This window comes from Hyperolius riggenbachi, chromosome 10 (assembly GCF_040937935.1).
Source record: "Hyperolius riggenbachi isolate aHypRig1 chromosome 10, aHypRig1.pri, whole genome shotgun sequence".
Taxonomy (NCBI): Eukaryota; Metazoa; Chordata; class Amphibia; order Anura; family Hyperoliidae; genus Hyperolius; species Hyperolius riggenbachi.
In genome coordinates this window covers 132,949,792-132,964,539 of record NC_090655.1, presented here as the reverse complement: position 1 = coordinate 132,964,539, position 14,748 = coordinate 132,949,792, and the positions used below count along the sequence as shown (strand labels likewise).

The 14,748-nt window shown below is 48.3% G+C and overlaps 1 protein-coding gene across 1 annotated transcript in view; it reads right to left on the bottom strand.

Annotated features, from left to right (window-relative positions):
- LOC137536731 (collagen alpha-1(XIII) chain-like) overlaps window positions 1–14,748 on the bottom strand; it is a 269,977-nt gene that overhangs the window by 99,719 nt on the left and 155,510 nt on the right. The window contains exon 19 of the mRNA XM_068258952.1: window positions 14,412–14,456. Within this exon, the coding sequence (XP_068115053.1) occupies window positions 14,412–14,456 (45 nt within the window). The remainder of the gene's footprint in view (window positions 1–14,411; window positions 14,457–14,748) is intronic.

Genomic DNA, 14,748 nt, shown 5'->3' with positions numbered 1-14,748 from the left:
GGAGGTTTTTTGCCCCCCACATTTTTTTTGAATGCTTTAGCTAGCATTTCGCTAGCTAAGCATATGTATTAGGTTGCTCTGGTCCCCCCCATGCCCGCCGATCACCGCTGGCTATACATACCTCGCCACGATCCCACGCAAAGTGCAGTTTCCTGATCGGCTTCCGGCGTTGCCATGGCGACGATCGGAGAGGATGTCATGATGTCAGCCGCAATCTTGATCACCGTCATCGCGAAGCCTGGAGCCAATTGGGCGGCTGCGCCGATGTGGGAACGCTGGGGGTACATATACCGGCGGCTATTACGGGCGATCGCAGGGGACCGGAGCAACTTTGTGCATACGCTTAGCTAGCAAACCGCTAGCAAAAGCGTATTGCACAATTTATTTATTTTTTGAAAGTCCTGGGGCCATGTGATCCTCCGCGGCAGCTACCCCGTATGTAGCATGGGGTTACCGCTAAAGAGGTTAAGCAACTTCACATGTGAGCTACCTTAAACGGGAACTTTACTGAATAAACTTAATGAATAAAACAGCTTATTTTTTACAATATCAGGCCTCAATCACACTAGGAACGTTTCTGTGCGCTTTTCAGAGCACATTGCTCTATGCGTTAAGCAAGGTACATTGTATTCTCATTAACTTGAATGCACCTTGCACACATCTATGCACTGCGCTGAGCTACGTTACAAAAACATAGGGTTGCATGCATTTCTGTGCGTTGAGCTGTAAAGCGCACATCAATGCAAGTGAATGGGTGCGCTTTTTTAGAGCATAGAAGCGCATACAAGCGCATGCGTTTTTCACCCCTAATTGAAAAAAAAAAAACATTTTCATATGAAAACAAATCTTTATTGACAACTGCTACAATAAGCAAAACTTGCTTAAAAAAGTGCACCACAATGCACTGAAACGCGCACTAAAAGTGCAGCAACGCATGCATTTTTTATCATGCGCTTTTACATGTTTCTGAATGCACCAAATCTGAACGAGGCCTTACTTTGGAATTAGTTAGTCAGTGTTTGCACATTGTAAAATATTTCCTTTCCCTGATTTTTCACCTTAACTGTAAGGAGATAAACAAATAAGGAGAGCTAATTCATGAGGTAACAGGTAAGGGCCCATATGCCATTACTTCTTTCTCCTGACTTTTCTACCAGGTAATATTTTTAAACTTCTCCATAAAATGCTTTTGTAACCAACAAGCAGAAAAATACTTAAAATAATTTTGGTAGTACTTTTTTCACCTACTTTTTGGTACATTTTCAATTGCAAAATGCTGAAAAGTTATAGCAAATAGAAGATAAAAAATTCTCACCTAGGAGAAAACTCAGGAGAAAATGTTAATTGCGTATGGGCAAAGGAAAGATACATCATGAGTTAAGTCTAATAAGGAGAGATAAACCATGAGTTAAGTCAGCTAAAAAGATACAAGTCATTTAATCAGAGATAAATTGTGAGTTAAGAAGTAAGATGAGATAATTCAACAGAAAAGCTTTGTGAATCAGCCCCAAGCAGCCTCAGTGCAGAATGATTGTTTGTTGTGTGTCCTGAAGCAAGCAAAAATACCTGGGCCCATATGAAATTCAGTTTTTCTCCTGAGTTTTCTCTTAGGTGATATTTTCACACATTGTCATAAAATGCATTTTAAACCACCAGTAAGCAAATACGCAAAATAGTTTTAATAGTACTTTAGTTTTACGAACTAGGGTATCCTGAATGAATTGGTGCATTTTCCTTGTGATACTTACATTGGTGAGTCCGTAGAAGATCAAGCAATGTTATTACAATCACAGAGAGACTCCACAGTGGAAAAATAAGCTACTCCTGAAAGGAACTTCAAATGTGCAAACATAATCACAGCGCCATGGAAGATGCTGGCGCTAGAGATGGCCGCGAACCAATTCGCGTGAACTCCGGTGGTTCACATTTGCGATCGAACCCGAACTATATGCGAGTTCAACCCGCCCCCCATACTACATCATTAGGGTCAACTAGGGTCAACTACATCACAGTCAGCAGACACATGGTAGCCAATCAGGGTACACTCCCTCCTGGAGCCCCCCCCCCTATAAAAAGCAGACAGCGTCGGCCATTTCCCTCACTCATGTGGCTGCAGTAATTAGAGAAGTGAGAGCTTGCTGCAGAGACATAGGGAAAGCTTAGTTAGGCTCTTGTTAGGCTTGTTAGCTTGCTCCTTGCTGATACTTATTGCTAAAAAGCACCCCTCAACAGCTCTCTTGAGAGCTAATGTTGTTTCGCAGCTGGCCCTTGGCCCCTTGGTAATTCCTACTGTGCCACTGCCAGGCCCAGCACATTCAGTGACTACCTGTTCATGGTACCTGTGTGTGTGACAGCTGCACATTTGTAATACCAATCACTGCACACCTGTTCAGTGCACCTACCTACGTGACCGCAAGCAGTGTTATATTATATACTAGTCACTGCACCTGTTCACGGTACCTGTGTGTGGCAGCTGCACATTTGTAATACCAATCACTGCATACCTGTGCAGTGCACCTGTGTGACCGCACACTGTTTTATATACCAGTCCGTGCATACTTGTTCACTGCACCTGCATGACAGCTGCACATTGTATTGCAATGCCAGTCACTGCATACCTTTCACTGCACCTGCGTGACTGCACATTGTATTAGTCAAGTCAGTGCATACCTTTCACTTCACAACCCCCATCCCCCCCCACACCCCACCCCGATATGGACAAAACAACAGGCAGACCCAGAGGCAGGCCACCCGGCAGGTCTGTTCGAGGTCGTGCTGACGTGATTCCGTGCGGCCCTGGATCAAAGTACAGTGCTCAGGAGAAGGCACGTCCCATCAACTCCCAAGATTGTCAGGACATGGTTGACTATTTAACACAGAACGCCTCATCTTTCGCAGCCACCAGCGCTACTCCAAGCACCACATCCGCTACATTTGACACTTCGCAGGAGTTATTTGGTGTGTAATTCACAGATTCACAGCCATTATTGTTACAACAAGATGAAGGCGCTAAGCAAGTTAAACCACCTCATATGTCTGAATTAGGCGACACTATGGACCTAAGGTGTGAGGATGATGATGATGAAGTACCTGCTGTTGGTGCAGTTTTGGAGGTATCTGATACAAGCGAAGCTGGGGAGGATGATTATGATGATACGGATGTCATGTGGGTTCCCAATAGAGGAGATGAACAGGGGGACAGTTCAGAGGGGGAGTCAGAGAGGAGTAGGAGGAGACAAGTTCCTGAAAAAAGCAGGGGGAACTCATTGTCAGAAACAGCTGGTGGCAGTGTCTGGCGCCATGTATCGCCACCTATGGACAGCCAGCCAACATTCCCTTCAACGCCAGCTGCTGATGCCACCATAGTGCCATCACCCCAGGGCTCAGCGGTGTGGACATTTTTTTGTGTGTCTGCCTTAGATCAGAGCAATGCCATCTGTTCTCTCTGCCACCAAAAATTGAGCCTTGGAAAGGCCAACACCCGCGTAGGCACATGGAAAAAAGGCACAAACTGCAATGGGAAGACCACCTGAGGAAAAGCACCACACAAAAGCAAAGCCACTGTCCTTCTCCTCTTCCTTCTTCAGGTGCATTATCTTCAGCCGCTTTCTCCCTTGCACCTTCACAATCACAGCCATCCTCCTCCACTCCGCCTCTCACCTTGAGCGGTTCCTACTCCTCTTCCCACAGCAGTAGCCAGGTATCCGTGAGGGAAATCTTTGAGCGGAAGAAGCCAATGACTGCCAGTCACCCCCTTGCCTGGCGTCTGACAGCTGGCTTGGAGGAACTGTTAGCTCGCCAGCTGTTACCATACCAGCTGGTGGACTCTGAGGCCTCCTGAAAATTTTTGGCCATTGGGACACCGCAGTGGAAGATACCAGGCCGCAATTATTTCTCAAAAAAGGCGATACTCGAACTGTACCGTGAAGTTGAAAGGCAAGTGGTGTCATCTCTGGCACACAGCGTTGGGTCAAGGGTCCATCTGACCACGGATGCCTGATCTGCCAAGCACGGTCAGGGCAGGTACATTACTTACACAGCCCATTGGGTCAACCTGGTGACCGCTGACAAGCAGGAAGTACATGGCTGTACAGCGGACCTAGTTGTGACACCTCCTCGGCTTTCAGGCAGGCCTCCTGCCACCTCCTCTCCTTCTCCTCCTACTCCTCCAGCTACATCCTCTTTGCTGTTGTTATCCTCCTCCTCCTTGGCTGAGTGGCAGTACAACTCTACTGGTGCTGCGATCTCCTCTCCAGCTACACAGCCCCAGCTCCCCAGGGCCTATGCTGCATGCCAGGTACGACGGTGTCACTCCATCTTAGCCATGTCTTCCCTCAAAGCGGAGAGTCACACTGGAGCAGCTCTCCTGGCTGCTCTTAACAAACAGGTGGCAACGTGGTGTGTGACAACAGCAGCAATCTCATTTCGGCTTTGAATTTGGGGAAGTTGACACATGTACCCTGCATGGCACATGTGCTGAATATAATAATTCAGAGATTTGCGCTTAAGTACCCAGGCTTACAGGACGTCCTGAAGCAGTCCAGGAAGGTGTGTGGGCATTTCAGGCGGTCTTACATGGCCATGGCACACTTGGCCGATATTCAGTGGAGAAACAACTTGCCAGTGAGGCGCCTGATTTGCGATAGCCCGACTCGCTGGAATTCCACACTCCTGATGTTTAACCGCCTGCTACAACAGGAGAAAGCCATCAACCAGTATCTCTACAACTACAGTGAAAGGACATGCTCTGGGGAGATGGGGATGTTCTGGCCGAAGTACTAGACAATCATGTGAAATGCCTGCAGGCTCATGCGGCCATTTGAGGAGGTGACAAACATGGTGAGTCGCAGTGAACGCGTCATAAGCGACTTGATCCCATATGCTTTCTTCCTGGAGCGTGCCGTGCGTATAGTGGTGGATCAAGCTGTGGAGGAGCGTGAACAGGAACAGTTACAGGAACAGGAGGAAGAGTTGTGGGATCAATTCTCAGCAGAACCAGATGTTTCCTCAACACCTGCGGCAGCACAGAGGGGGAAGGAGGAAGAGGAAGAGTTGTGTGGGGAAGAGGAGTCAGATGATGAGGAAGGTGTTTTTTAGGAGGAGGAGGCGGAAGAATACCCTCAGCAGGCATTGCAGGGGCCTGTGCTGCTCAACGTTCCCGTGGTATTGTTCGTGGCTGGGGAGGAGGAGGAGAACTTACCTGACATCACTGAGGAAGAGCAAGAGGAGATGGATAGTACGTCTGCATCCAAATTTGTGCAGATGGCGTCTTTCATGCTGTACGATAAAGGAGAGGAGTGGGAGACGATCGGCACTGCTTCTATTGCTATTTAATCCAGAGTGCGGTGGAACACATGTAAACAATCCAATACAGTGTATCTTCAAATTGTGGCATTAAAAATATTCATTCAATGTAAACATGCATGAACATACCATTGTCTGAGGTGGTGTGGTAGTGGTGGGTGCTGGGCACAGATAGCCTTACGGCCGTTTCATGCAAAATCTGCGCTTCTACGGAGATTGTCTCCCTCTCCTCTCCTTTATCGTATTGCAACTTCTAATCAATCAGAGCACGCTATCAATACCAGAAGTGTGGATGAAGAGGTGTGTGTTATTTGCTATATCCTCTCAAATTCAGCGCAAATACTGTAGTGCCAACACTTTTCTTCTTCTGTCACAGTCTTTCATGCTGTCCAGCCTGTTGAGGGACCCCTGTATAAAAAAACTCAAGGGGAATGACCTGAACTGGGTGGCCACGTTGCTAGACCCTTGGTATAAGCACAAAGGGGTGGAGATCTTACCAACTCACCTGAAGACATAAAGGATGCAGCACTTGCAGAACAAGCTGGCAACTATGCTTTACAGTGCATTTAAGAGTGATGTCACAGCACAACAGAATAAAGGTACCACTGCCAGTAATCCTTCTCCCATGTCCACGCAGGCAAGGACAGGACGCTCCAGCGATCTCATGGTGATGTTGGATATGCGGACATTCTTTCGTCCACCGCCTCGGATTAGCCCTTCCAGATCCACCATCCACCAACGCAGTGGCGGACATACGGCCGTGCAGGCCGTGCCGCCGCACGAGGGCCCCTGAAGTTCTGCTGCTTCAGGGGCCAATTAAGTATTGCAGGTTTTTTTTTTTTTTTTTTTTTTTTATTATTTATTTTTTTTTTAACCTGGGGGGCCCAACTCCTGTCCTCCCCCCTCACCTCGCCCCCCCCCCCCCTCATGCGGCGGGAGAGCGGAAAATACAAGAAGTCTCCGGCCGGGGCGGCAGCTGCCGCTTGGTCTCCAACTTTGGAGACATATCGGAAACTAAGCAGCAGCTGCCTCTAGCGTCTGCTGCAGCCCCGGCCGGAGACTTCCTGTATTTTCTGCTCTCCCGCCGGCTGCAGCGCATACCGGGAGGGGGGCCCCGAGGTGAGTGAGGGAGGATAGGAGTCGGGCCCCCCACCCGGATAGCTACCCACCCGGCTACCTTACCCACCCACCCGGCTACCTACCCCGCTACCTAACCATCCACCCGGCTACCTACCCGGCTACCTAACCAGGCTACCTACCCACCCACCCGGCTACCTAGCTACCCACCCGGCTACCTAACCACCCTGCCGGCTATCTACCTGGCTACCTACCCACCCGGCTACCTAACCACCCTGCCGGCTATCTACCTGGCTACCTACCCACCCGGCTACCTACCCACCCGGCTACCTAGCTACCCACCCGGCTACCTAACCACCCTGCCGGCTACCTACCTGGCTACCTACCCACCCGGCTACCTAGCTACCCACCCGGCTACCTGACCACCCTGCCGGCTATCTACCTGGCTACCTACCCACCCGGCTACCTAGCTACCCACCCGGCTACCTAACCACCCTGCCGGCTATCTACCTGGCTACCTACCCACCCGGCTACCTACCCACCCGGCTACCTAGCTACCCACCCGGCTACCTAACCACCCTGCCGGCTACCTACCCACCCGGCTACCTAGCTACCCACCCGGCTACCTAACCACCCTGCCGGCTATCTACCTGGCTACCTACCCACCCGGCTACCTAGCTACCCACCCGGCTACCTAACCACCCTGCCGGCTATCTACCTGGCTACCTACCCACCCGGCTACCTACCCACCCTGCTGGCTACCTACCCACCCACCCGGCTACCTACCCACCCACCCGGCTACCTACCCACCCGGATACCTACCTACCCACCCGGCTACCTACCCACCCACCCGGCTACCTACCCACCCGGCTACCTAACCACCCTGCCGGCTATCTACCTGGCTACCTACCCACCCGGCTACCTACCCACCCGGCTACCTAGCTACCCACCCGGCTACCTAACCACCCTGCCGGCTATCTACCTGGCTACCTACCCACCCGGCTACCTAACCACCCTGCCGGCTATCTACCTGGCTACCTACCCACCCGGCTACCTACCCACCCACCCGGCTACCTACCCACCCGGATACCTACCTACCCACCCGGCTACCTACCCACCCACCCGGCTACCTACCCACCCGGCTACCTAACCACCCACCCGGCTACCTACACACCCACCCGGCTACCTACCTACCCACCAGGCTACCTACCTACCTACCCACCCGGCTACCTACCAACCCACCAGGCTACCTACCCACCCACCCAGCTACCTAACCACCCACCTACCCACCCACCAGGCTACCTACCCACCCGCCTACCCAGCCACCCACCAGGCTACCCACCCGGCTACCCAGCCACCCACCAGGCTACTTACCCACCCGGCTAAGGGCTACCTACCTACCCACCCGGCTGCCTACCTACCCACCAGGCTACCTATCCACCCAACCACCCATGGGAGCTGCGCGCCGGATGGAGGCTGGGACAGGAGGTCTGCTGCTGCAGGTGAGTAAATGTTTTTTTTTTTATTATTTATTTTAGCAGGTGTATGTTCTGGGCATGTCTGCCACATGATTGCGTGTATGTTCTGGGCAGGTCTGCCACATGATTGCGTGTATGTTCTGGGCAGGTCTGCCACATGATTGCATGTATGTTCTGGGCAAATTTGCTACATGATTGCATGTGTTTTCTGGGCAAATCTGCCGACATGATTGCAGGTATTTTCTGGGCATATCTGCCGACATGATTGCAGGTATTTTCTGGGCATATCTGCCGACATGATTGCAGGTATTTTCTGGGCATATCTGCCGACATGATTGCAGGTATTTTCTGGGCATATCTGCCGACATGATTGCAGGTATTTTCTGGGCATATCTGCCGACATGATTGCACGTATTTTCTGGGCATATCTGCCGACATGATTGCACGTATTTTCTGGGCATATCTGCCGACATGATTGCACGTATTTTCTGGGCATATCTGCCGACATGATTGCACGTATTTTCTGGGCATATCTGCCGACATGATTGCACGTATTTTCTGGGCATATCTGCCGACATGATTGCACGTATTTTCTGGGCATATCTGCCGACATGATTGCACGTATTTTCTGGGCATATCTGCCGACATGATTGCACGTATTTTCTGGGCATATCTGCCGACATGATTGCACGTATTTTCTGGGCATATCTGCCGACATGATTGCACGTATTTTCTGGGCATATCTGCCGACATCATTGCACGTATTTTCTGGGCATATCTGCCGACATCATTGCACGTATTTTCTGGGCATATCTGCCGACATCATTGCACGTATTTTCTGGGCAAATCTGCCGACATGATTGAATGTATTTTCTGGGCAAATCTGCTCACATTATGTGTATTTTCTTGAGAAAACCTGCACAATTATGTGAATTTTCTGGGGAAAGGGTCACCAAAACTTGGGCCCACTGTCTTTGCGTTGCACTTTTCAAGGGAACCTGAGGTGAGAATAATATTGAGGCTGCCATATTTCTCTCCTTTTAAGCAATACCAGTTGCCTGGTTGCCGTTCTGGTCCTCTGCCTCTTATTCTTTCAACCATAGACCCTGAACAAGCATGCAGCAGGTCAGGGGTTTCTGACAATATTGTCAGAACTGAGAAGATTAAGCTGCATGCTTGTTGCTGGTGTAATTCAGTTTATTACTGCAGCCAAATAGATCAGCAGGGCCGCCAGGCAACTAGTATTGTTTAAAAGGAAATAAATATGGCAGCCTCCATATCACTCTCACCCCGGGATCACTTTAAATTACAGTTAGCTCCGCCCTTATCCGGTCATTGCCACGCCCATTTTTTGCCGCGGCGCTACGCGCCGCAGGTTCTATCCACACCCATTTTTTGCCGCGGCGCGCTTCACGCGCCGCAGGTCAGGGGGGCCCACAATTGATATTTTGCACAGGGGCCCACTGCTGCCTGTGTCCGCCACTGCACCAATGCCTTGACCAACAGGTAGCCGACCACCTGGCCTTAAGTCTGGATGTAGACACTATGAGCAGCAATGAACCCCTGGACTACTGGGTGCGTAGGCGACCTTTGGCCAGAGCTGTCACAATTTGCCATCCAACTTCTGTCTTGCCCTGCCTCAGGTGTCCTGTCAGAAAAGACCTACAGCGCAGCTGGAGGCATTGTCACTGAGAAGAGAAGTCGCCTAGGTCACAAAAGTGTTCAATACCTCACCTTTATAAAAATGAATGAGGCATGGATCCCGGAGGGCTACTGCCCGCCCGAAGACTAAGTCAGTCCCCACACATAGCATCTCTGCTTGCACGCCATGTGACTGCCTGCCCCAAGAGTAAGTTGCTCCCCACACAGCATTTCTGCCTGCAGGCCGATTGACTGCCTTCTCCGCCACCACCAACAATGTCCAGGACTCCAGACGGATTCCTGAATTCAGCGGCCGCTAAAAAAAAATTTCTGGTGTGTGTACATGCCTGACTAATTTTTCTGGCTGAACTGCAGCTGCAACAACAAAACAAAAGGCATGGGGCACACCCAAGATAATAAGGTCGTTGCTTCATTGTGGACAGACCAAATTCGATCAGCTGGACAGTCAATGTTGTTCTGTCATTGAGCTACCTCAGCCCAGCGACCATATGGGCTTGAAAACCGCTATTGCCTGCACTCTCGCCATGGTGCGCACCAGTCCAGCATGGCCGTCACTACACAAACAGATGTTTGCGGTGCGTTACACAGTGAGTTTGGTCTGTCAGTGTGAAGCAGTACACTAATTACACTACCTGATTGATGTATACACACACACAAGTTGTTTTAAAGCACTTTAGGCCTCCAATTTAGCAATTTCTGCCCTTAAAGGAATACTTAAGTCATTTAAAAAAAATGACTTTTACTCACCTGGGGCTCCCCTCAGCCCCCTGCAGCTGAACGGTGCCCTTGCCGTGTCCCTCCGATGCGGCTGGTCTCGACGGCGGCCACTTCCGGTTTGGCCGTCACCGGCCGACAGGCTGGGAACGCGGCTAATTATCCGCGTCCCCGGACACAATAGCATTGTAGAAGGCGCTATTGCGTCCGGGGACGCGGATAATCAGCTGCGTTCACAGCCTGTCGGCCGGTGACGGCCAAACCGGAAGTGGCCGCCGGCGAGACCAGCTGCATCGGAGGGACACGGCGAGGGCACCGTTCAGCTGCAGGGGGCTGAGGGGAGCCCCAGGTGAGTAAAAGTCATTTTTTTTAATGACTTAAGTATTCCTTTAAATGCTGCTGTGCGTAAGTACTTTTGGCGTGTATCCCACTCCGCCATGCCCCCCTCCAGATGTTAAACCCATTGAAACATCTTTTCCATCACTTTTGTGGCCAGCATAAATGTTTCTAGTTTTCAAAGTTCGTCTCCCCATTGAAGTCTATTGTGGTTCGCGAAAGTTCGCGCAAACCGAACTTTTGTGGAAGTTCGCGTTCGTGGTTCGCGAACCGAAAATCGGAGGTTCGAGACATCTCTAGAGCCTGGCGCTATGTAAATCAAAAATAATAATAATCTATGTGTAGAGGTTTCTTTGTGAAAAACTCGGAAGGAGCCCATAGATTTTCACTGCAAAAGTGTTTTTGATTTCTTGAGCACGTTAAGGCAAAGGGAACTCGAGTAGGCCCATTTAGATAACTTTTTGTAATACATAGTAGTGCTTTTCAGGGCCGGCTCAAAAAAGTAACTGCAAGCTAATAAAATACTTTGATTTGAAAAAAGCAAACTCTACCCTTTCACTGCAAAAAAATAAAAAAGGCTTAATATTCTTCCCGCATAGTCATAAAACTTTTAGACATGCTCCTCTATTTTTACATTTTCTCAGATTGATATAATTTGTATTTTAATCATATAATACTGCAGTCTTACAAAGTCATCAAGTAAGATAATCAACAGGTTTTAGGAATCAAAAAGCCCTGTTCTATACCCACCTAGTATACTATCTTTCTTGGCCATGATGTGTGAAAGAAGGCTGCACATGGTTCCATCTGCGCATAGGATTTCAAGGAGACAGTGACCCTGGTACTTTTATCAGGGTTCATGCCGATACCAGGCCTCGGTTAGGTTGCTATTTCAACCTTGGTAAATACCAATAACAAGAAAGAGGCGGCACACCACTGGCTGCAAAAGATGCTTTGTATTGTGGAACAGGTACACCACATGTTACAGACCCTATTGGTCTTGCATTTTATAATACATTGGGCTAAATTCTGCTTCTGGTTTACATTTAAAGTGTCCCAGAGCTGTCCGAAAACAAAGATTTGATACTCACCCGTGGCTTCCTCCAGCAGCATAAACATGTCTGAGTCCCACGCTGTCCTACCTGGGTCTGCAGTTCAGCCGCGATCAGCCCTGGTAACTGGCTCAGTCGGGTTCAGTCTGGGTCTTCTGCACATGCGCAGACCTTCAGCGCATGCGCAGTAGACCGGGCTGACGCGACTTAGCCAGTTACTGGGCCTGATCGCGGCTGAATGGCAGTCCGTGGGACTCACACGTGTTTATGCTGCTGGAGGAAGCCGCGGGTAAGTATCAATTCTTCGTTTTAGGACAGCTCTGGTTTACTTTAAGAACAAATATGAACAGATCGTCCGTGGCATATAAATGAGGGAAAGTAGAAAGAGAATGTAGGCTTTAGTAGGAATAATAGCAATCGATTCTGTTGGCATGGTGCATACAAATACTATTGGTCATATGCATTACCATATTTATATAGAAGATATATTTTTCATTCAGTTATTCTCTGTGTGGGGCCTAACTTGTTGGTGGTTTTAGCAATCGATCAAGAATTACGTTCTTGGCCTTTAGTAGATCCCTAGGTAATAGAATGTGCACTGGTAGCTTGCAATGCCAATTTATCTGAAATTATTAATCTAAATGTGATGCTGTAACTCCACCAGATAGAGTAACTGTTACTGCGTAAATTACATCATTTCTGAATGTATAGATGTTGCAGAATAATGGATATGAAGCACAAATTTGTGACCAAATAATGAATTTCAACTGCTGTTGGTGGCCTCAACACTTTGTGGTTTGTCTTCAACGCTGGCTTTATCTTCTTTAAAGTGTACCAAAGACGAGGGTATATGAGAAAGGCGCAGAACGTTCCGAGCCATGGGAGTGAGACGGAGGAGCGCACTGCACATGCGCCGACTGGCCGAACCTACGGGACAGGTTATATACAGAAGGCTGAGGATGGCATCGTGGGAACGATCAGGTGGGAGGGGGCTGGAGGATGCCCCAGGTATGTATAAATTTCTCATATCCCCATGTCTCTGGTTCCCTTTAAATCTTTTCTCCCATCTTTGTACATTATTATAAGTGGTAGCCTCACCATGTACGACTGCACATTATTATAAGTGGTAGCCTCACCATGTACAACTGTGAACATTTTGTGGATGTCAGCAGCAGTTGTCCCTATTTGGCCAAGAAGACGATGAACACTCTTGCTTACTACTTCATATTCATTGTCTTGTAACATCTAGAAACACAGGAATTATGCCAATCATGCAACTGGAGTTTTTTGGGTGATGTAAGACCATCACATTTTAGTCAATATGAAAATGTCAAATGAGCATTACTTTCTACCCAACCCTTGTATTATCAAACTTAAAGGGAACCTAAACTGAGAGGGATATGGATGTTTCCTTTTAAACAATACCAGTTGCCTGGCAGTCCTGCTGATCTCTTTGGCTGCAGTAGTGGCTGAATCACACACCTGAAACAAGCATGCAGCTAATCCAGTCTGACTTCAGTCGGAGCACCTGATCTGCATGCTTGTTCAGGGGCTGTGGTTAAATGTATCAGAGACACAGGATCAGCAGGCGAGTCAGGCAACTGGTATTATTTTAAAAGGAAAAATCCATATCCTTCTCAGTTTAGGTTCCCTTTAAGTGTTATTTTAAAGAAAGTACAATTAAAGGATACCTTAGTCCTAAAAAAATATGGCAGAATGATGCCTTGTGTGTGTATGGGGAGCAGTGCACCTCCCTTCCCCCGGCATCAGCCTCTGTGTTGCTGCAAAGCAACCGCTCCGAAGTCCAGGTTGGTTCATGCGCTATATGTCCCATGGGAAGACGTACCCAGCATGCATACCCTCTGAGCTGGACATACAATGCATGCGCATTATGTCCGCTTGGGCACCTTGTGACCATGCTTCCCGCCGACCTCAAGTCCAGTGCACGCTACGTACATCTTCCCAGGAAGTGTGAATGTACTCCTGTGAACATACTATGCATGAGCAGACTGCGCCGACCAAAACTTCAGAACGGGCTGCTTTGCCTCTGCACTACCCCTCTCCCCCCCACCCCATACACACACAGGGTGTCATTTTTTCCATATTTTTCAGACTAAGGTGTCCTTTTAACTTTCTACTTAATATAGTATGGCCACTCAGTTTGATGTCAAAGTTTTGGTATTCTACTACCACAGGATATCGAGAAGGTCCATAAGACATAATTACAAAATAACACTGATCAGAAACTTTCTTCTAGATCCATGTAGCATATGTTATGCAAACTCCCTAAAGTTTGGACCATTCAGAATATTGGAGGTTCTTTACTCATTTGTAATTCTTATCAGCTACACAAGAACAACAAGTAAAATGACAGGTAACATTAGACTTCCCATAGATATTGAGTTGTAAATAGGAATAGTTAGAGACAGAGGGAATGGATCGAGGCCACATATAGATGTAGAAATGATGTGGATTATGGCGTTGGATATAAAGGGCAGTAAAGTTAAAGTAAGGGTCGGGTCATACCTCTCAAATCTCAGAAACAGAAATCAAGGGAAAGCTAAAGAAATAGAGGACACAAGATGAAAGTTAGAGTTACTGAGCCACACAGGGGGTGGAAAGTGGTATGTGTATAGTATAACTAGTGGATAATGCCTGAGGACCGGAACATAGAGCTGGGAGGTGTGAGTCACATGGAACTGGGAAACCGGGGCTAAAAAGGGAGGCAACACGATTGGATAAGAGGGCTCCTCCAGTTACAGCTATCAGTCTTTAAATATGAAGATACCTTTGCTCCATGTTTCCCTGGCATTCCAGGCATGCCTCTTTCTCCCTAGGGTCAGAAAAATAAGAAAAGAAAGAAGGGAAACGAATAAGTCTAGGCAGCCTGATTCTGTCTATACTAAATGTCTTGGGGAGAATAAACGAGTTAAAAGAAGATAAATGAACGAGAAGCTGTAGTGTAACCTTGTGCAAAGATTTGTAAAGTTTGTCTGCCTTAAATCACCCAAAAAATTGTATTGGCTAACATAACCACTTTCATTTGGGGTTTTAAAGCAAACAACATGTAATATATAAAAAAATAAAATTATAAATTATAATAACTACCTAGCCTCCACCTACTG